At 46.9% G+C, this 23373-nt stretch overlaps 1 protein-coding gene across 1 annotated transcript in view; it reads right to left on the reverse strand.

The window, feature by feature from the left end:
- Positions 1-202: 202 nt before the first annotated feature.
- The window catches only part of WNT3 (Wnt family member 3), a 41853-nt gene continuing 18682 nt past the window's right edge, over positions 203-23373 (reverse strand). Inside the window, exons 2-4 of the mRNA XM_026043680.1 lie at positions 10832-11073; positions 1931-2196; positions 203-682 (exon numbers count right to left, since the gene is read on the reverse strand). Of these exons, the coding sequence (XP_025899465.1) occupies positions 203-682; positions 1931-2196; positions 10832-11073 (988 nt within the window). The remainder of the gene's footprint in view (positions 683-1930; positions 2197-10831; positions 11074-23373) is intronic.

Raw genomic sequence — 23373 nt, forward strand, 5'->3', positions numbered from 1 at the left:
GGTGATAGTGTGAGTCTTCTCCGCAGCTCTGGGGCTGGCAGTAACGAGGGTGTTTGCCCTGGCCAAACTGGCCAAAGGCTTTGGGATTATTTATGTCATCCTCTGAAAGGGTGAGGCCCCTGTGTGGATGCTGATCACAGGGCCGATGAACCCCTGGCCTGTCTCTAGAGCGGCCTCCCCTTATTTGGAGACCTGCCTATGGTTACTTGCAGGTATGGACGTCATAGACACGTATGCACTCCTGGCAGCTCACGTAGCAGCACCAGTGGAAGATGCAGTGACACTTCTCCTTCCGCTTCTCAGTCCTGGTGTTGTGGCCACGACCACAGCACAGCAGGTCGCAGCCATCGATCCCATGGGAGGTGACGTTGCATGTCCTGTCCCTGGTCCCAAAGGAGCCCGTCTCTGGGTTGGGCTCGCAGAAGTTGGGGGAGTTCTCATAGTAGACCAGATCCCGCTCTGTTGGTGGCTTGAAAAGAGCGTACTTGGCCCTAAGAGTTTCGACCCATCCCCGAGATTCCCGATGCTTTTCCACAACCATCTCGGAGGCGCTGTCGTATTTATCCTTCAGGTAGTCCCCGATTGCCCGGAAGTCTGGCTGGGCCCACCAGCACGTCTTGACCTCGCAGCTTCCCGAAAGGCCATGGCACTTGCACTTGAGGTGCATGTGATCCAGAATGGTCTGTCCGGAGGAGGAAAAGCAGGCAGTCAGCAATGGATTACCACCCCTATCACTTGGCTTATCTACCCTTTGCTCCTGGGATATTGATGTCTCATCTGAGCTTGGTCTGGAGTGTGTAGACTAGCTCACACACCAGAGCTATGGCACATGATAGGAACAAGCCTAGCCAGATATGAGGCTCTAGAGAAACATCAGGATGAGAACAAGCCTCAGGAGTGTTAGCTCTGCTCAAACTTGACCAATGGGCTCTCTCCATGCCCTTTGGCACACCACTTAGGCCAAAATTCTCTTGCTGTTGCCTTTTCTCCCTCCAGGATGCATTGCCTGAACTGAGACAGCTCTGCGATTGCTTTCCAAACACATCAAGCACTTAGAAATGTCAACTAGAGGGCAGGTGACCACCATGGAAGTTAGACCTGAACCCTGCTGCTGCAAGCACAGTAAATAATGTTGAGCATTGTTATTGCAGAGCATGTAGCATGCTTTTCTCAAGACCCTTCTATTGCAAGTGTTTATGGAAAGGTGATACCTACCTGGGGGTTTGGGGTTGGTTTAAGTACTATTTAAAAGCAACATGTCTAAAGTGCATTCAGTTCACAAGTCGCCTTGTCCTGTCTCATGATTCAGTAAGATATAGATTCAGTAAGAATCATGAGATAGGACAAGGCCATAACGTGCGACCAGGAATGCAGTGAATAGCCCGGTGTGTTTGAGTGTCTCGAGCCCTGGTCCTGGAGCACGTTCTGGCATCCTGTGTATGATGCCGGCTGCTCAGCAGAGCCCCTGGAGGCTGCCTGGGCAGTGGGGAGCTCCCTGGTCCTGCCCATGCTCCATCCTACGTCTCTGTGTGATGCCACTTAAACACCCAGGGAGAGTTTAGGAAGGAATTGCCTGGGAGGAAATCCTGGATCACCATTGACGTGGCACCTTAGAAGTTAGCGCTGGGTTTCTATGGGCATCTTGGAAGTTAGTTGCATTTCTATGAGCTGAGAAAACCCGTGCTGTCTCGGGAGATGTCTCCCCTGGAAACAAGCTGTGCTTTAGCCATCCTTCTGCTTCTCTTCCCCTGCATCTATTTGGAGAGAGATGGCGAGGAAACTTGCTGGTAACCTGGGAATAACCCCGGAAAGCTCCCGACTGGGCTTTATCCCGGTCCAGTTACACCAGCACGAGGCTGTTGCTGTAGCAGGAGCTAGAATGGGCCGTCCACCCCGCGCAGTGACCAGAGCTGCTCGGCTGAGCACTCACCGTCCTGCCGGCCTCGTTATTGTGCCGGTTCATGGCAGAACGGGCGTCTGGCCGGTTCTCTCGCGCATCCGCGAACTCCCGCGACACCAGCACTCCGAAGTCAGCATCCTCGCTGCATCCTCCCCATTTCCATCCGTCTCCCGGAGGCCCTTTGTGGTGGGAATCGCAGCCGCAGATGGTGGAGGTGCCCTCGGCACAGGAGCGGGTTACAGCAAAGGCCACCCCTGCCGATGCAATGGCGTGGACAAAGGCGGACTCTCGTGTGGCTGCAGAAAAAGAGCCCAGGGGATTATTTCCTAAGGTAACACACTTAGTTTTCCTTACCAACCTCCTTCAATGTCATCTAAATTTATTTAAATAAGAACTATCTGATCCTTTTTCAGTGAACGCTTTCTGAGTCAGGTGGCGAGGGCTGGCATCGCCCTTCGAAGCACGCAAGCAGGAGCAGTGAGTAGGAGAGCAGCATGACTGCAGCTCCTCATACCACGAATGTAGTATTTGGCACAGATTTTGATCTCATGCTGGTGTTCATGCTTAAACAAAAAGACAGTGTAAACTTGAGGGGAGCGCGGCTGAGAGCTCAGGATGGGATGTTGAGGCGCCTCTGATTGAACTTCATGTGAGAATCTCTCTGCAGGCTGAAAGGCCCCTCCAGGTTGACAGCAGAGCCTTTGGACTCTCCACCTTCATCTCCTTGCTCTTTCATCTCTGCATCTAATTCACCCACCTGGCTCCACTGTGGGCCAAAACCACCCTACGGTGTGAGGATGACCTTGCAGTTGCTGATTAATCATGGAGGAGTCCTACAGGAAATCAAAGCCTATGAGACTCGAGTCTGTCCTGCTCTGGGTGCAGAATTGCAATGGATGAATTTTAGCAGTCCCAGGAGAATAAACCTGAAAAAAACCCTGTAATCTTTGAATTACAAGGGCTCAAGAAAGGGTTAAATTCCCAGCAGGAATCCTCCTCTTCCACCCTTCCACTTTCCCTGGTTAAAGTGTGAGGTCCTAACAGAGGAATGACCTGACTTTTAGACAACAGTAGCCAAAGGACATACAGGTCTCAGAAGCCAGCAAAGAAAGTTGTTTTCATTGACAGGCTGATACTGCAAGCTGGCTCTAAACAGGAAGCTCTTATTCAGAGTGGCTTGTTAGGTGTAGAACCGACCAAAGTCCAGCACTGCAGTGCACCCTTGGGCCTCAAGAGTAGGAGACACCAGGTTGGGCAGCACGAGCAGCAGTTCTGAATAGTATATCCAAAGCAGTGACTGGGATGAAGCCATCTGGACAGACTTTCTTCACCTTCTCCTATCAGACAGAACTTATGAATTGTTATGAAATTGTTATGAAATGCTAACTAACAATGCCATAAGGGAAAACAGATCCATTGAAGTCCTTTTTGGCAGTTCCTGATCCGGACTACAGATCCTCTATGTAAGGGAACATTTTTGGAAACCTGAAATGGAGAATCTTTCACCAATTAGATGGTTCTTGGTCACTCAGGACTTGAACAAGGAGAAGTAAATATGAACTTTACTTCCCTATCCGCTTGTCCCCTTGTGCAACATGAGTGAAGGTGAAAGTGAATAGCAGTCTAAAAAACAAACGTGGAGAACTGGGAGAGAATAAGAATAGCTGCAGACCTAAACATCGGTGTGTGCACAGCGGGGTGGCCTGGTCCAATTAATACAGTGAGATATTCAGCCTGGAGAAGAGAAGGCTGAGGGAGATCTGATCAGTGTCTATAGATACCTCACGGGAGGCAGTGAGGAGGAGGGGGCGGCCTCTTTGCAGTGGTGGCCAGCGACAGGACTAGAGGAAATGGCCACGAACTGAAGGGCCAGAAGTTCCACAACAACTTAAGGAAAAGTTTCTTAACAGTGAGAGTGACAGAGCCCTGGCACAGGCTGCCCAGAGGGGCTGTGGAGTCTCCTTCTCTGGAGATCTTCCAAACCCACCTGGATGCAGCCTGTGCCCCATGCTCTGGGTGACCCTGTGTGTGCAGGGGAGTTGGATCTCTAGAGGTCCCTTCCAACCTTAAGGATTCTATGATTCTATGGAATTCCTGCCATTATGTCTCTGAGTTTAATATCATGTCCTCGGAAGTTTTACACTCAGGTTATCTGTAGATGAACAATACGCTGTCACTGCTGTCAAATGGAAAAGACCCTTCCTGACTATGTGTGTGGGTATGCTAACTCTTCAAGACACTGTTGTAGAGATTGGGAAATGGCCTAGAGAAGCCACAGCTCTGAACTGAGCTAGTCTTTGCCCCAGTGCTTTCACCAATGGCTCTTCCAGCTCTTCAAAACTCCTTCCAATTTTCAGCCCATGTTAAAGCTCTGTTCCTTCTGAGGACTTCCTGGGGCTGACGGAAAGCAAGTCCTACACTGTCTCAGAATGGGTTAGAAATTTCTCCATTTTTAGGACATTGACCTTTAGGATCTTAACATCTTCTTCTGCTTAGCACAGTGACCTGAACTTGCTTTTGTCTCTGGACATGGAGTCTGTGTTCTCCAAGTAATGACCTGACTGTTCAGCTACATACGTCTGTCCAGGGTATTTTTAAAGCTTTCTTGGAATTTTTTAGAGCAGACAGTCGATTGGAAATTGATGAGAATTTGACCATGGATTTCAGTACAATTACGATGATTTTGAGCTTTCTGAGGCATTGCCGAAATAATATCTCAGTCTTAATTTCCTAGTCAGGAACATCTTTCAGCCATATTGGTTGAAAGCTCCTCTGTCCAAACCATCTTCCTGGTGTGAGATCTATAAGCCCAATGACCCTAAATCAGGGCTGCTCAATGCTGCCTTTGCAAGTGGGATTGCTCAGCATTTCCTACTTTCTTTTAATCCAAACTCCTGCCTCCTTACTCCCCTGCCTCAAATATTCCCCGGAGATCCAGCCTCTACCTAGAAATCCAGGATTGTTTCACTTAGTTACCTTCCGTCAACCATTTCAAAGGGGTCTGCTGGGGGCTATAGGCCACAGGTTGAAAAATCACTGCTCTACCCGAGTTTTTCAGTCTGACAAAGGCTATTTGGGTGGCCTGTGATATAAAGCAGATCAGATTAGATGAGCTCAGGAGCCCCTCTGGCCTCAAACCAGGACAGGTTGGAGGTGGAGGGGGCTGGACAGCCCCTTGCTGCTGCCTTGGCTTTCCATCCTGAGGGGGATGGAAAAACATCCTTAGGGGGAAAGTAGTGGGATGCACAGAGTTAAGAGCCACTCCATGCTTGAAAATGACACTTAAGAGAGTCCAGTGTCCTCTGATGGGAGCCCATGGGGCTGCTCCAAAGGTGGCCACATCCATGCTGGATCTCCGGCCTTACTTGGTTCCTGAGGGCCGTTGCTGGAGGGCCGTTGCTGGAGCTAGAGCCACACGTGCCAGGTCGAGAGAGGCCAGACATGGGTCCTGTGGAGCGCACAGCACCAGCGGGGCCAGCGCGCGTCAGGGGCTGGAGCCGCGAGCGCCCGTTGGTCTGCCTCGAAATTCTCCCCTGATTCCGGGCAAGGAGTGGGGAGAATTTCCCAGAGCTGAAAGGCGGGAGCGGAGTTCCCAGAACCAAGGAGGGGCCGGCGAGGGCGGATTAGAGCGCTCTTGACAGTGCACCGCCGCGACCGTCTCCCAGCCGGGCCCGTTACCTGCTGGGACCCTCAATTTGCCATTGTTCCCGCCGTGTCACACTCTATTACCGGGATAATGCGGAATGTTTCCGCCGGCCAGCGTACCCACGGCACAGAGCGCTGGCATTCCCCAGGAGCACCGCGTAGCAACGGCGCAATGTTCCCCTGTCCTGCCGTCACCCTCCGAGGCCGCCAGCCTGGCTGGGAAATCCCTATTGATGGCTGTCCCCAGCCCCCCGCCACCGGCGCAGAATGGCTAAAGGGCGTGTGAATGGTGCAGCGATTTGAAACGACTGCGCTGCCGGGCCCGTATCACTCGCCTTGCCTCACAGTAGGGGAGGAAGCTTAGCTCTTTCTCATCGCTATAAGCTTATTTTTCTCTCCCCCTCTTCCCCCCTCCCTGCCTTTAAGCTGCTGAGTTTATATCAAGACGGCCCCTGATCCCACGCACCCCTGTTTAGATGCAAATGACTGCGGGTGTCATGGCTGAGAAAAGCCATGGGTTATCGTGGTGCGCTCCTGCCTTTTCACAGCTCGTGTCAAGGGCTTAGCCAAGCACACAAGGAACCCAGAGGCGGCCCAGGCCCAGCTGCCTCCTCTGCACCTGGCCCTGCTGCTGTCACACTCGGGGCAGCCGAGCGGCAGCGAGAGGCTGGAGCCCGTCCCGGCTTGAGGAGGACCTGGAGAACCTGGTGGCCTCTGCCTGGAGAAGCAGACACAGCGAAGGGCGGCTGCTGTGCGTGCAGGGAGGATGAGGAGCAGTTCCCAGGTTCATCAACATGCAGGGGAATGTCTGAGCACGGTGAGGCTCCTGCCAAAAGCAGCCCTGCAGATCCAGTCCTGCCTGCTCCTCAGGGACCTGTTCTCCACCCCAGGTGTCAGCCGCCTTTCTCAGTGTCTCTGGTGTATCCCTGCTCCTTGCGCTCATGAGTGGTACTTTTGGGGTCCTGTAGTTGGAAGGCAATCCCATATTTCATCATAAACACAAGGAATGACAATTGCTGTGACCGTCCCAGAGCAGCTTTGAGTCATGTGGTTGTTGGGCTCAACATTGACTTTGGTGTAAGACATGGCTGGAAGAAACGTCACCTTCTTATAAACCCTGACCTTGTTTTATGAAGTAAAGGGAGACAGAAGAGAGAGGAAAGCAGGTTTTTCCTCCCTCCTTGTCCTAATGCTGCCCCAGACTGCACACCTGCAGTATAAATCATGTTGGAGAATCTGCTTGTAAAAACATGATCTTATTCCAGATTGCTTTTTTTTTTTTCTTGGTTGTCGCCCAGATTAGAGAAAGAATGAAAAAAATAGACATGCAAAAATAAAGCTGGAAGATAAACAGTGACCCTAGGAAATTAAAGGCTCACCAGCTATGCTTGTTATGGATTTTACGGTAGAAAAACCCTGTGAATTTGAATTTTGGGAAGGGCAGACGGGAGGGAATCAGGACTTTCCAGGCAGAGCCCTCCGCAAAGGTCGGCGTTCAGCAGCTCATAAATAGGAACACTTCAGCCCCCGGGGGTTTCGCTTGTCCCATAACCCTGGCAAAACCGAAGACGAGGAAGAAGAGATGAGGTTCGTATGTACAGTGAGAGTGGAACAAGAAATGAGCTCTCTGTGGGATGGAGATGGGATGGGAGGTTATGGACACGAGGGTCAGGAATCTCCTAAGTGACAGCAGGGAGCAATTCCCTGTGATCCAACATGGACAGCAGCGTTCCAAGCTGGAGCAACACGCCCAGAGAGAGGCGAAGCTAAGAGCAACCAAGACACATCTTGAACACCTGAACAGTGTGAAGGGTCTGCACAGTCAGCCTCCGCTCTCTGCTCATTTTCACACTCTGCCTTGCTTTTTCAATTAAATTCTGCTTAACTGACTGCACCTGTGATTAATACTTTTATAGCACCTTTAATATTAAATCATCCTCAATTTCTTTGTAAGATTAATAGAAATGATTTCAGTGCTACTGTGGGGAAAAAGGTATCTTCAAACTTTTTTTTTTCTGAAAACAACTTGAATCAAACTAAGGGAGTAGTTAAATCAGAGTAACCTAAATGCTACCCTTTGATACTTAGAGCTGCTTTTTTTTTTTATATATTTAGATATCTACCATAGCTTAAATTCTAACTATATTTGGCTCAGTATGTGAAGTCTATTCACCTTGTGCATGGTACAAACCGCAATAGTGATTGTGATCTTTAGTTTTGAGTTCTACTACTAATTAGTTATTAGCTGGTTGGGTTATGTCCTCTTGTGAGCCCTGGCCAGGACTGCGGTTGCCTGGAAGCCAACAAGAAGAGAACACAGCAGAAATTGCCACAAGAACTTGCAGATGCTCAGGGCCCAGACAGGTGTAAACCATGCAGTCGGAGATCTCATGGACATGGGTTCCAGCTCTTAGGAGCAAAACTCTCGATTTTTGTTATTGCTGCAGTTAAGGGGCGATGCACTCCAGACTGGAAGAAGAAGGTGCTATGAAAGCGACAGAAGTGTCCAGCAACCCTCTCCACAGCTACCTCCAAGACCTCTTGGAGGAAAAAGCACTGTTGTTCTCCAGAGACATCACGTGATACAAAAACATGATCTATCCTGGTAGCATAGTAACATTTTTATTACCAACATTAGCTCTTTCATCAGCTGAGAAAAGACTTGGCGGGAAAGGGTATGTTTTTCTTTGCAACTCCGGATGTTGTAAATCTTAGGAATAGCTACGTATTTCCTATGGTTACTCATTGCTACAGGGATGAGTCCAGTTCCTTTCTGGCTTAATAATTTTCAAGACACTGCAGAAAGACATGAACAACATTTGAAATTGTAAATAGTGTTCACAATCAAATGGTTGGATTTTGAAGAAGTATCATCATTTGCGGATGATACTGTGTATTTTACGTGTTCTACACACACATTCAGTAGTTAGACATGAGAATGAATAGTTTTTTCAAGCTAATTAGCTGGCAATGCAATCCATTAGACTATTGATACGTCATTGTGAAGGAAGGAGTGTAACAGAAGTGCTCAATAATTTTCCTCCATATGTCAGAAGAGTTTCAGAGCTATGGATGATATTTTAATTTGTCAGCCTAGAGTGCAAGGAAATGTTCAGGCATGTCTGCATGTGAGATTTTGCTCTACTCCCTGCAGCTGAAATAACCTTAAAATATTCTTCATAAATTCAAAGTTCAGTTTGCTCATTAAGAGAGAATGGGTCTAATCCAATTTTTAAGTCCTTTAATGCTGACAGAAATGGTGTTGAGAGATTTTGAGTGTCTGAATGCTATAACAGTTCTTCCATAATGCACTTAAAAGTTTTTTATGGCTGCTTTTGTAAGAATTAAAACTTTCTCATCATGTAAGTGCTGAAGTTTATGACACGTGTTTATTAGGCAGCAAGTTGCAATATGAGAAGATCTGATGACAAACTACTGGGTTGTAAACACAAGAGGTGTCCAGAAACACCCCCTGACAAGGCAGAACAAACTGAATCTCAGCATACCTGTGTGACTTTACAGTCCTGATTTCAGCAATGAATTTGCCTTTAACCCAATTAAGCAATATTTACCAAAAGGTACTATTGATGTCTCTGGAAACTACCACTCTTGGAAGGCTGAAACTTGAACAAAAAATATCATGAACTGTTTGTATGAACAGTGTTGTAGTTTTGCAAGAAAGACTCATCAGGAAATATGCACAGTCCAGGACACTCTTAGGAAACCATTCTAATTTCTTAAAAGGTCATACCAGTATATTCCCTCTTCCAAAGTAGCAACAAGGGCAAGAATAATTTATTTGAAAAGAAAGACTTTATGGGACTGCAGAGACTGGGAGTATTGACACCAGTGTTGCTAAGCTTCAGAAATGGTACTGGTTGTATTTATGAGACTGTGAAACCAAAGTATTGTCTGGGGATGTCACTTGTGCTGAGTATGGAGTCAGTGAAAGGCGATGAAGACCCTGGCTTCCATCAGTTCCCCTCCTTCATTTGAGCAGCTGCCTACAGCAAAGCGTTTCTGGTTTGATCCTAACAGAGACTCATGGTGCTGGCACAGTCACATGAATGTGCAACACGTCCCCTTTTTCCTGGGAACAGGAAAATTGGGAGGAGTAAGAGATCCTCAGACCTATGGCTGTGGCATGGACAATATCTGTGTTCAGTGCCAGACTGTGCATGGGAGAAACTCTGCAGGCAACACGGTCTGCAGGCTTTTGGGGATGGTAGACCATGCCCTGTACGAGCTGTTGCTATCAGCACTTCTTTCTGAGCCAGCAGAGCTCAAGACATCAAATCTCCAGGGAAGATTCCTTCAACTGGAGCAAAGCTCCATCGGTGAGTGATCCTTGGGTGGTTCCACACATCAGTGAGAGTCATGGGATAAGATGGAAGGGCATGGAGGAAGTTTTTATCTGCCATATGATTCGGTTTCATGTGAATACCATTTCATTTGAGGTCTTGACTTACTAACTGATCTTATGTGAGATGTGCGGTAGGTTATCTGTCACTTAGTTCCTCCATCACCCTCTCTGCAACCAGTATTCAGCTGCCAGCTGATGTTACCAGTACCAAGATGCCTCGGGGCCCACTAACTCAGTTTTCTCAGTGTAATGTCCAAAGTGGGCATTGTTGGAATTCCCAGACTTTTCTCACCTCATCAGTGTGCTTCTTGTGGGCCTGATCCTTGCTAGTGGATCTAGAAAAGTGGCCTTTCATGAGGATGTGGTGGAGAGGAGGGATGCTTGAGCAGGGAGTTTGGACTAGATGATCTCTAGAGATCCCTTCCAGCCTCAATCATTCTGTGATTCCGTGATTCTGAGAGGGGCAGGCCTGTGTGTTTGGGGAGTGTTTCCTAGCTTCTGTTTGGAATACATCTGGGAAAATGCTGCGTTGAAATCCAGACTGAGCCAAGTCAGGACCACAGACTTCAATGACAGGTTTTCAGTGCCAGGGGAAAACCCTGATCATGGGGTTATAGGGGTAGACAGTGCTGCAAGCCCTACCTGACCCTAAGGAAGGGCTTAGAAGACTCCTCATAAGAGGTGGAGTCTCCTCTGCCATGGACCTGGGTATCATGCAGCTTCTGGGGCAGCTCTTGGCCCTAACCATGTCTTTTCTCCTGGATCTGCTTGAGCCTCTGGGAAGGGAATAGGCTCTTGTCATGTTACTCCTCTTGACAGCACATATTGGGGTGGGGTATTTGGGGTGACAGCCAGAAGCCAAGTGGGGACATGCTCGCCCTGCCAACGCTGTCCCCCCGCCGTCCGACTGCGTCGCTGTTTACCTTTGTCCAGGACTGGCCCAAAGATGGCCAGGCTGTCATCAATGGTGGTGCAGTTCCAGCGGCGGCCCCGGAACTGGTGCTGGCACTCCTGGATGCCCAGCTTCACCCCCTCAGCCACACTGGGCATGATTTCAATGTAGTTCCGGCAGAAGCGGAGCTGCTTGGGGACAAGGCCAGGGATGGAGCCGCAAAGGATGGGCTGGGACCCCAGGGAGCTGTACTGCTGGCCTAATGCAAGGGACCTGCAAAGGAGAAAAAACAGCGCGAGGGATGGTTGGGAAAGCAGTTGGCACCATCCTTCCTGCCCCAGCAAAATTCCCCAGGGGGAATTTCATGAGTCAAGCATTTAAGTTCAATGAGAGTACAGAAAGGGAGGGATTTGATAAGAAATTAGGAGACTTTCTATTAAATAGCATGGAAGTGAAAAGGGCTTTTACACCCAGAGATACCATGGCCTGCAGCAATGCATGTGTTAACTTCTCCTCTGTGGGCACAGAGGAATTCAGCTACGTGAATGGAGACACCTAGAGCTACTTTTGGTACTGTGGATTGTCCAAGACATTCCCATGGAGTTGGTGGGTCTGACAAACGATCTACAATGAACATTATCCTTTGGAAGATGGGAGTGTCTCATGGAGTGCCTCAGGGGTCAGCAAACATCAATGTGAGGCGTCCTGAATTGCAGCTGGAGCAGGGCATGTCCTGCCCCACGCCAAGTTCATCAGTAGTGAGATTGTCAGTCACTAGTTGGACCATTCAGTGGTTGGGCTAGGATCAGGTTTGTCACTGCCACACAGCCAAGGCTGCCTTGACACCTGTGAGGATTGTACCCATCAGAAGCCACCTCAGGATCCAGCTGATGGCAAGTGATCTCTAGACACAGCCATGAGCCAGACAGGCAGCTGCAGAGAACTTCCAGATAACTCCACAGTTGGGCCCAGATGGGCCGTGGCACAAATTCAAACATTTCTTTGTACCCAGCTCCAATGCTGAAGCATCTCACTAGAGCAGGACTGCCCTAGAGGTGTCTCAGCCAGATGTTGCACAAACAGAGAATGAGGGTCTCTGCCCCAACCAGCTGAGAGTCTCCTCTGGGCTTTTGACTTCCCCACCCTGTCTTCCTCCTCCTTGAAGGATGAATACACCAGCTAGAAAGTGCAGGTTCTCCATCTCATTCCCCATCTCCAAACTTCCTGTAGGCTCAGAATTGTAGAGAAGCTTGTTTGCTGCAGATAGAATTTGACACTCAAAACAGCCCTGGGAAATCTGGTGTCCGGAGTTGCAGGCACGATGTTAAGCTGAAAGTTCAATTAATTGCATCTTAAAGGCTGTAGGTTGTACAGGGAATGCCAGGTGACCAGCTCAGCCAGCTCAGGGGAGATGCCTCCACCACCAACCACAAAACATGCTTTCTCCTGCCTTGGTTTGCACAGCAGTGGAAGTGAAGGTCACATTTAATGCCTGCAGCTTCTTACAGTAGCTCTGCCTGCAGCTTCTTGCAGTAATGGTCACACAGGGTTGGCCTGGTGTGCTTCCCGTAAGCACCCCATCATGCCACTCCTGCAGGCTTATGTGGTAGCTCTCTGGTGTAAAACCTGTCCCAAGGCTTAGCTTGGATGAGCAGTTCAGTCCCTCAGGGAAATCCCAGAAAAGAGTAATGACTGTAAAGGAGTAAGACCTGCAGCTCCTTACAATGGCCTAGGGACCTCCTGAAGGGAATGGACCGCCTGCCCATTCCACCAAAGACTTTGTCACATCCCTTTAAGCTCCTCTGAGTTAAGTCTTCACAAACTTCCCTGCACGGAAGGCCAACCTGGAGGTGTGAAGCCAGTGTTGGTCTGTCTGCTTTGAGATGGGATTTGGGATCTGTTGCATGGGAGAGGGAAGGACATGCTGCATGTCGCCTTGCAAGGACAGAGACTGCTCTTGGTTGCATACGGTCACTCACGCAGCTCATGAGGTTGCTTACGCACATATATGGGCTGGTAAACTTGCTTCTGTTTTTTTTTTCACTTTCTGGCAGAACTGGCTTGGAATGGGTCATTTGTTTTTGATCAGCTTTCCCAGCTATTTCATTTCTTCTTCTTTTGGAAGCTCTCCATGATTCCTGAGTCTGTTCTTTACTTTTCCCATTGATTGTTATTGAAAGCACCTTCTATTCAGCTCAGTCTGCTGATCCTTCACAGAGAGATATCAAAACCTTCTAATTCCTCTTGATCCATCATCCCATTATATACACAAGTTCTGGAAAAGCACATGTGTCAGGGCACTGTGGCTAAAGTACTGCAGCTCTGCTCTGACCTCCAGGGTCCCAGGGACCTATGATTCCCTATGTGGTGTCTGCTGTGAAGACACCAATCTGTGAAGATTAATCAAAACCTATTTGAAATCCAGATCCAAGATCCGAAGGGCATGTCCTGGCTCTGCGTGGCTCTAATGCAGAATGAGAAAAACTCAAGGAGGAAAGTAAGTGCATTCATCAAGGAAGAAGTATAACAAGAGTAATTTTGGATAGATAAGAGGAATGGACAATTCTGAAAATGGAAAACACAGCTGCACAATGTCCAGACCCCAAACTTCTTTTCAATGCCAGGCAACCCGCCTTGCTTGTCCTGTCAGCTTCCCTTCTTCTGGCCCATGTTTCACAACCCTGATCCCCAGCTTTCCTTGCAGGATCTGACAGATGTTTTTGCAGGATCTGACAGATGTTTTCCCAGCACCAACTCACAACCGTGCTCTAGGACAAGAGCCATAAAAGCCACTTAGCTCTATCTGGACAGGACAGTCCCTTTCACCTCTATGTGTTTAAGTGTGAGCAGACATCTGTGCACACAAAGGTAGGGTTTTGTGTGTATGTGTGCAAATGTAGTGCATGACACAAGTGCACATGCCAGTTGTGTGGGAAATCCCTTTTCTCTTTTTCTGCTTAATCCCCTAAATCTCTCAAGAGTTCCAACATGGTCTGTCAGGCCAGTAACTCCTTTTGTTCCCATCCAGTAGCACTAGTCATAGCAGAGCTGGGAATCCTGCAGCCTCCGGCTGATCTTCCACAGATCACGTTGGTCTGGAATGAGCTTTCAAAGCCCTGGGAGGAAATTGCCTGGTGCCGATCATCCATCTCCAGTTTCAATTAGTTGCAGCCTTTCTGGGGCTAGCTGAGGGAGAAGCTGAACCTGTGAATCTATAGGCAAATGATTGATCTCCACATGGCTGCTCTTACTAGGGTAGCTGACCTGGAGCAAATGCAGGGATTTCAAGATGTGCTCCACCAACTGGGTCCTTGTACTGCCTCAGTGTGGAAGAATTGTGCCCACCTTCCCTCTCAAATGCATTCCTCCTGGAGAGATGGCTGCAAACTTGTCTTTTTCTATTTGGGCCATCAATAGCAAGGACACTCAGTGTCAAGAGAAGTTGGAGCAAATACTATTTGAAATCAGCAGGATTTGGCCTGGTCAGAACTATGCCAAAATGCATAAAAAGTTTTATGATGAATACCAAAAAAGATTTGATGAAGGCAAGAGCTTTTGGGATATGAACCCTTTTGTTTTTTCTCTGCAAGAGACTGGAGGTGGCAGTGCTTGGAGTACTTTGGACAAGGCGGCACAGTGCACCACAGAACAATCTAGGGTAGAATCCCTAGATCCCTACAAACTATCTACTCTGGTCTCCCAACTTTCCTCTTTCTTCTGCAATCCCATAAAACTGTTGCCATATTTAATGAGTTCTGGCAGCCTGGCTGTTTTTCCTTTCTTTGTACTGGAACATATTGACATTTGCACGAAGAATGCATTACAACCTCTGGCAAGCTCTAAAACTGTGCAGCATCTCTGCTTGTTGTGAGTGTCTGAGGCCATTGATGCATCCTTTAACTTGAGATGCAGGGGGAAAACTTCCTGGACGTGCCGATGAAGGAGTGAGCTCTTGCCTCAAACTCAGCAGCTGAAAGTGGACAAATCAGCAGAGCAATTTTTGCTTCTCTTCCTGGTCCTCACCAGTCCTGTGGCCAGCTGGGTAGGAAAGTTTGGGTTGTAGAAGTGCATGTCTCCAAGGATATGTCTTTTCCCATGGAGCTTTAAACATTCTTCACATTGCAACTTTTCTTTGCCTCCTTCAAGAAATCTCCAATGTAAAGGGCAAATGTAGGCATGCTGCCTATGGATCCTGTAGCTATTCCCCTTGACTAACTCAAAAAGTGCTTATATTTTCATCTTGGGAACCTCCTAGCCCAAATGTGTTGGGGCACAGGACATAAAACCCTTGCAGAAATACATGACTATGAGCATAGAACAAATGATGCTGGTGGCGGTGATGAGGTTAGACTCTGGTGACGAAGGGCGTCACAGCAGTCACCATGCCTATGTGACACATAGGCCAGGAAGTGCCGTGTCCTCAGAGACACAGATTTCTGATTCCCTCTTGCCTGGAGCTGGAGCTGACGTGTGTAACGAGTTAGCTCAGGTCAGGGCTCTGCTGTGCGAGTGCTGGAGGCTGGGGCACAGCCTCCAGCCTCTTCCCTCCGTTTCACCATCAGTGAAACAACAAGTTCTTCTCTTAAATGCTTGGAGAGCCATATCTGGAAACACTCTGTAAGGACACCAAGGAATCTGCAGCAATGAGGCTATTTTAAACCACTGTCATTCCTCCCACGGCAACTCATATCCCTGCAGCAGAATGTTGCGGGGCAAAAGCCAGTTCTGCCTGCGTCTTCTAAGACAATGCCCCATATTGATCTGTGCACTATTTATAATGCATTGGGGAAACTACGAGTCGGTAGCACAAAAAGCAGGTCACCACTAAGATTTCATTTGCCACCAGCTATACCGGGGCAAACCTCTCCCTGCCTGAACAATTTCTCAGTGTTCTATTTTCAGATGTATTCAGCATTTGCTAGTTCTGGGCCACGTTCTGCTGAAAATAGACAACTGCACAGGCTGCTATGCCGCTGTTTCGCAGCGCTCGCTGGCCCAGGGTTGAAATGCACATGGGGAAGCAGTTGTCTTTATGCTGGCTTTTTCTCCGTATTTAGCATTGAGCATTTCCTACCTGCAAAATTTATCTCATCTTTAAAGGATAAAGCCTGCCAAGACTTTATCCCAACCTGACAGCCTTGCCATCACCATCATTTAGTTGCTTTTCAAGTAAGAAAAAGCTGTACAGAATCATTGCTGGCAGAGGTGCATTTCAAGCACAGGTCTTTCAGACAGAGAACTAAACACTGTTTTGCTTTGTTTGGTACTTTCAAACTGTCTGGGTAGTTCAGCCTGATGTCAATGTTCCAAGTGCTTTTTTACCTAGCAGATGTTCATTCTAACATTAGAGATCACGAATCTCACCTCAGCTAATACTTTTGACAGAGGTGTCATTGCAGACAACTGCCTCCAGCTGCTCACTCTGTTCTGCTGCCTGACCTTAGAGGTGATATTATATCTGGAATAATATTCATATTTTTTTTTAATTCTTGCAATTTGCTGACTATAGTCTTTTGTGAGCAGGGTAAAACACAAATTTTGGGGTTTCTCTGAAGATCAAGAGCCCCATAAGGATATTTTTGCAAGTAAAAGCATTCAATATGTATGCACATATGAGCTTGAGATATGCCAGGTCTTGACTGAATATGCAGATTGCACAAGAAGACAGCATAATTCACATACAGAAGAAAAAAGCATAACAATTTACTAGGGAATTGGGGTTTATTAATGAATCCCATGCCTTTGCTCATAAACCACCCATTACTTAATCCCTACAGAGCATGTCTTGAATTTTGAGTTTTTTCCGTAGACCAGGCATTTGTGTTCTTGACACGAGATGTCACCGTCACCACAGGCTCTCCACTAGGTTGCAGGCAGTGGTGGGCTCTAGGAAACGAACAGGAACTTCATTAAAAATAAGAGATTGAACTGCCTAAGCAAGCATTAGAGGCTGATTCCCCCAAACCAGATGAGTCCCATTAGCATGAGAGCTGCTGTACTTCTGCAGAGAGATCTGCTCTACTAATCTGCACTTCTGCCCTTGAGATACACTGGGGACTTTACATACCAGTGTGAGGTGAACTCTGGAACAAGAGAGGTTTTCTTCAAGTTGGTGTTTTTGCAAATTACCTCAGTATGCAGTTTGTGTGAAGTGCTGCATGAGCTGCTCAAAATTCAGCAACCCACAAGGCCAGATTCTCGTCAGTTAAGACTCTGCCTTAATTTAATCAGACCTGAGGGTCAGGAGCCTTTCTAGAACCTTCACAAACATAGAAGTTAATCTAGGAAGCACTCCCAAACCTGGGACTGCTTAGAAATAGGCTAACTATCTCTCTGGGAGCTATCCTAGAGGGACATTTCAGGGCATGTCGACTCCTCCAAGTTCTGTGTGATTTTTATTTATCATCCTTGAAAACCTCCTCTAGGGTCTTGTTATCTCCAGCTGTGCAGACACCTCCAACACGCTCTTCTAGAAAATTTTAATCCTTTCTCCAAGGAAGAGGGAACTGCAGGACAGAGAGAGATTCCCAGTGCCTGGGCAGGTCCATTGGAGATCCTTCCAAAGGCCAGGGGTGGTTGCCCCTCATGTTGTGCAGGGACACATTGTTACATTGCACCAACTGGTGAGAAATGGGAGAACCACAGAACCAAACTTTTCTAGAAGGTACCTGCGTCCTCTAGTTAAACTCACCTGCCCTGTTCACAGAGAAATGCCAAATATTATTTCCAGCCCAAGATGAGGAGAAGACACTTAATGATAAGGTTATGTGACCAGTGTACAAAGTTTGGCCAGTATGTTCCCTGAACTGAAGGAAGCAGTTCAGCTAACAGATATACTTTTATTTTAAGATCAGACATTTAAGATCTAGTTTTAGAGGCCTCTCTAAACTGGATGGTTCTCCATCTTTGCAGCCTGTCAGAACTCAGCTGGATGAAGCCCTGGCTGCCTTGGGCTTGTGCTGGGGTTGATCCGGCTCTGGAGGAGGTTGAGCTAGAGACCCACGAATATCCCCACTAGCATTTCTGCCATTTGGTGTAATTGGTTCCGATACGGGGGCAGAAGGGGAAGAATTTCAGTATGGTAAAGAATTGGTATGGCAAAGAATTTTGGTATGGCAGGGATGTCATCTCTGGGAGTGATGCAGGAATGTGCTGGCAGAGGCTACATGAAGACCTGGAGACATAGACTGAGGAGAATAATGAGAGAGCACAGCTCCTGGGAGAAGGCTGAACGCTACGTAACCCTACATGGCTGTACAAAAGCACAGGATAATGAACAAATAACCCCAAAATAATCAGGGTGAGATCTTGCCTTAAGTCAGCATTTCAGTGGCAACTGCCTTCTCCCTGTGTTTGATGCCAAGGCAAAACAATTGACCGTATTTTGAAAGAGGAAAAACAATCTCAGGTTGTTCACCTGCCGATCTATTTGTGAAGACCTCTTCACATCTTGTGCTCTCCAATGGGCTGGAGATGGCAGCTCTCCTTTGTGAGAAGCATCTTTCTTCAGGCAGAGAATTAACGCCCAGCTCTGAGCAAGGAGGATGCTGCAGTTAGCTTGAACACAGCTGAGCTTCGCTGCTGCCACTTGTGCGCTGTGCGGTCTGGTCTGGCAGGGAACTATCAGCTCTGTGGGCCTGGGAGGGGGCCTAGTGCCTCGCAGGGATCACTACCGGCTTCCAGAAGTTCTTTGATGTGAAAGGTTTTAGGCAAATGCAAATATTTGCAGTACAGACAGGTCCAGACTAAGACCAGAAATATATTAGTTGTGTGAAGATTCATCTAAGGGATGAGATAGGTGAAAAGGTCAGGACATGTTGAGTGGTGTTAGCCAAACTCAGAGTTTTGGAAAATATTAATTTCTTCATGTTTCCCTCTAACCTGGGTCTGACATCAAACAGTGGTGATGTTCTGACCTCTCTAACATCGGGACCAGGTTCACACCTTTATTTTAAGCACCAGGTGTCTGTATTCAGACTTCCTGGGCAGCTGCTGGAGAAAAATAGGTACTGTCAGAGCACAGCTGATCTAGTCTGTGCAGAGTTACTGCAGGAGGAGAGGAATCACACTCCAGATTAACTTCTCTGACTCCATGAGGCACTAGGGAAGTACCTCTCCAGTTAGGTCTTTCCTTGAGGACCAGAGAGGCACATACTCTTTATAGGTTGGAGACCAGCCACAGAGAATAGTGACCTCCAAGGGCTGACCCCAGTGAAGCTTTGCGATGAGATTTCTGCCACATCAGATAAGCTCAATCTCATTGTTTAATTCGTTTTTTGTTACTGTCTTTTTTTTCCTGTGGACATGGAATGTGATGCACTTTTGTGTATGAACTTCCCAGATACTATCCACATCTTGCACTGCCTCTGCCACTATTTTTTGCATAGTTCTCATAGTACAGACTGCATCTGAGCAATAAGAATAAAACAGAATGTCTCACGTGCCCTTTCTCCTCCTTCTGCTCTTTCCCCAAATTCTGATGTTTTCCCCGCTACTGCCTCTAGTTTTGATTTAGCTGAGTAGGTTTTCTGATGCTTTAGGGAATTAAATAGTCTCTGGTCTCCATCTAAAGAAATGCTGGGCCTGACACAAGTGAGTGACTGAGAGTGCATGGCGGGGAGGGCAGGTGGTAACAGAAGGAAGAGAGTGGGGACAGCTGGTCTGTCTAGTTCTGAGAGGCAAAAAGTTTAGACTGGCTTTGATGCACCTTCACCCTACGTAGAAGTCATATTCAGCCATAAAAAAAACTAAGGACACTCAACAGTAATATTGGCAAGATATTCTTCAGCAGTGACCTGATGGTCACTACAACCTTGGACTGCTCATGTAACTCTGGGGCACTCTGCTCTCCCTTTGCCGTGGCAATGCCTCTGTTCTCAGTATGTAAGTAGGACAAAATCAGATAGAAATTGGCCACCACTAGCACCAGCAGAGAAACAGAAATGGGGTCCAGGGCGTCGTGATTCCCTAGCACTAACAAAACCCATGGGCAGTAGCTGAGGGACACTGCTGGAACAGCTTTTAGGAAAGGACACTTGTTTGTGTATTATCAGTTTGTGTATACCTGCAGTGATCTAAAGTTTACTCCATCTACTCAAAGTTATGATGGCCATGTACTGTTGAGGTATATTGAAGCCTGATCACAAATGTGACTTACTTGACAGCAATCTTACCCCATGCTGTAGACAGCTCAATGCTTTAATGAAGCTCCTGTAGGCTTTGAGCCATACCCAAGTATAACTGTGTCTCCTTGGGAGTATAGCCATCTCCTTGGACCATCCACAAAGTTAAATAAGATATTGAAAGGGGAAGGATATAATATCGTGTTTGCGAAATTGGATTACTTGGCTCCTAGTCTCTGAAGGTTGCATACAACTTCTCTTTTGGACATGTTAAGGATATTTTTGTGCTTCTGTTGCCTTCACCAAATTCTGGCCAAGAATGTCCGATGGCTGTCTTACCCAGTAAAGGACACAGGACACTGCAGCCGTTACTCCAGAAACTGGAGTATTGCAAGCCTCCTCCCTGCTCTAAATAGGACGTTAAACATGGAAAGGGGACAAAAGAGTGGTGAGCTGAGGCAGTGCCTTATGTTGACAGTTTGATTAGCCTATTGGAAAGACTTCTGAGAGATTATTTAGTTACAGTGAGAAAAGGGGGAAGATTAAGACTTTCTGTCCAGCAAAAGAGGGCAGGACAATGCCTGGTGAATGGGAATTCAGACCAGCAAAATGCAAAGGCACAAGTTTCAAAGAATGGGACAAATGGCCGGCACTTGCTGCAGATCTTCTACAAGAAATCTGAAATGTGCCTTTCTGGAAGAGCTGTCAGAGCCAATAGAAATTAATTCCTCACTCTTGGGGTAAAAGGGTAAGATTTAGGGGCCACATTACACAGTTTCATCTGGCTTTGGATGGAGGATTTTTTTTTTCTTGTCCTCAGGACTCATACATAGGGAAAGCTCTGATGGCCTGGATCTTTGCTGTTACTTCTGCCTTAACAAGTCCTCTTCTGCCCTAACAGGGGCAGCAAAGAGAGTAAATCAGGCTTGGACAGGGTTAGAAGAGCTTGGTTTGAGCTGTAGTGCAAGACGGGCTTCAGATAATTCAACATTACTTCTTATTAACCTTAAACAAAAATTGTCAGCTATTCTTTTGTAAGATGCCCTTAAATTACTAAGCGGCACACATAGAGGGACACGAGAATACAATGTGTAACAACTTTAAAGTCAGCTCAGGAATTTGAAATAACATTGAGATAGCTAGAGCCCAAAAGTGAGTTTCTGAGTCCCCAGTGCAGAGGATGGAAGAAAGATGCTGAGTCCCCAGAATGTTTCTGCTGAACACCTAATGCAACCCAATGGCTTGTGACACTGAGATATTGCTCTTGAATTCAAAGAGCATCAAGAAAAGCTGCTATGTCCTCTTTAGATCTTTTTTTCATGAAATGCTCTCTGCTACATCTGATTTATTTCCGTGTGATCCAGACAGCTTTAAACATTTATCAAGTGCTCTATCTGGAGCTCCAGGCTGACGGCACAGCACATGTTGCAGAGCTTCCATGGTTTGCAAATGCCAAGGGAAACCTGGAGCTGCTTCCCCTACCTCAGACAACTGGATAGTTTCCCCCATGCTCTGCAAGGTCTGTCTTCTTGGCAGCTTTTTCATGGTCTCAGTTACTAAATTGAACTGTGAGTCCCAATTGCTGAAGACCAGAGACAAATTATAGGTTTTAGCCCCTGCAACAAGCCTAGGGAGAACCTGAGGTCCTGTTGAGCCAATAGCCTTGTCAGCAACTCTGTCAGCAATGAGTTGAGTTCAGCGTACTCAGACCAAACCGAGATCAGTTCCCTGATTTACTGCAGACTTCCTGCAAACTCTCTGCTTCCCTCTCTTCTCTGTCCTTACCAGATATAATCTGACTTGAAGGTAGCACACTTGTCAGACATCTGCAAATCCAAAGTGTGCCACCAATGCAGCTCTTGCCACGAACACCTCCTTGACACAGTTAATTCCAAACTTATCACAGGTCAGCAAAGTCCTTTCCTTAATATTCTGAGATGTTTCCTACATCAGGACTTTGATTATCTCCTCTTAGCTCACAAGGACCAATGTGGAGCACAGTGCCAAGAGTACATGGCAGTGAGGTGGTTGTCTTCACTCTCCTAACAGTGATTCAGATACCTGTAGCTCTGTGCTGGAACAAAAGCTCATTACTAATGTTAAGGGTATCACCGAGATCTGAGGAAGATCCATATTTTGTTGAATGTCATGAAAGAGAAGTGACACAAACGGATTTGCATTACTGACAAGAGGAGCAAGAACACAAGACACCGTGATTAAGAAAGGACCATGTCCAAAATTATGCCCTGGGTAGGAAGAGTTGCAACTTGTGATAAATTCCATTTGCATTTTTGAAGTTAGAAAAATCCTAAATGGAACAAAATACACTCATTGTACATATAAAAGCTCTTTCTCTAGTCATGAAGTAGTAGAATTATTAAGTAGCCAGCAACATTCCACACTAGCAAGTCTTCAAAAACATGCTGCTTCTTGCAAAGCCCTGGCACTGAGAAGCACCACGCATGGTCTGGATGTGGTTGGAAATCTAAGTTGAGTTTCAAAGTACTGATTCTGAAGGGAACAATAAAATTTAGATGCTTGTATCAAGCACAGAGGAAAGAGATCAAGTAGACCAAAATAATGGCTGGATATCAAATGACTTTTAATCACAAAGAGTGATCCTCTTCCTTATCGGTTCTTTTTGGGGATAGAGAATGTGTTGCTGGATGTTTCGGTACAATGAAAGGAGGATCTAGAACAGAATGGTAAACTGAAAAGTAGGACATACCAGGCCTGGAAGGAAATGCTTATAAAAGCAACCAGACAATATTAGCTTGTCTATAACAATGAGTCATTGTAAACTTATATCTATGTGTAGAGTTCTGGTAGATTTATCAAGAAGATTGTCAGTGAGATTGTAACTGTACTTGGTAGAGGATCTAAAATGGGCAGTAGTGAAAATCCTGAACCATCTGGAAAATCCTGAACTAGCACATTATACAGCTAGAAGAAGCAATTGGATCATGTGGACTGATTTTATAGTGCAACTTGAAAACTTCCCTAATCTCCTCAGTTTGAGTGTAATGATTTGAATTTAGATAAAACAGACAGGGGAAAGCAAGGCAAGAGTATCGAGTTGCCTGGATAGGGCACTATGCAAGGACACAAACGTCTGTGAGGATGCTGATATCTGGAGGTTAGATGGAAGGAGTCCCTCTGATGCTCAGAAGGCCAACATGAGAATTTTAACAGAGAAAATCCAGAGCAAGGAACAAAATCCTGGTGAGAAGAACACACAAGCGCGGTTGGAACAGACCTCTGGAGGCTCCAGTGCAACCTCCAACAGATTGTACTGTCTGCAGTGAGGTAGTCTCCAAGACTAGACCAGGCTGGCCATGGCTTTGATGAGCCAAGTTTTGTAAACTTTTACTTGTGAAGATCCCTAACCTCTCCAGACACCTGTCTAAGACTGCACTGCTCCCTGGCCAAATTAAATATCTTAATAAACATA

This window comes from Nothoprocta perdicaria, unplaced genomic scaffold, assembly GCF_003342845.1.
Source record: "Nothoprocta perdicaria isolate Ctin4 unplaced genomic scaffold, notPer1 scaffold_336, whole genome shotgun sequence".
NCBI classification, from domain to species: Eukaryota; Metazoa; Chordata; class Aves; order Tinamiformes; family Tinamidae; genus Nothoprocta; species Nothoprocta perdicaria.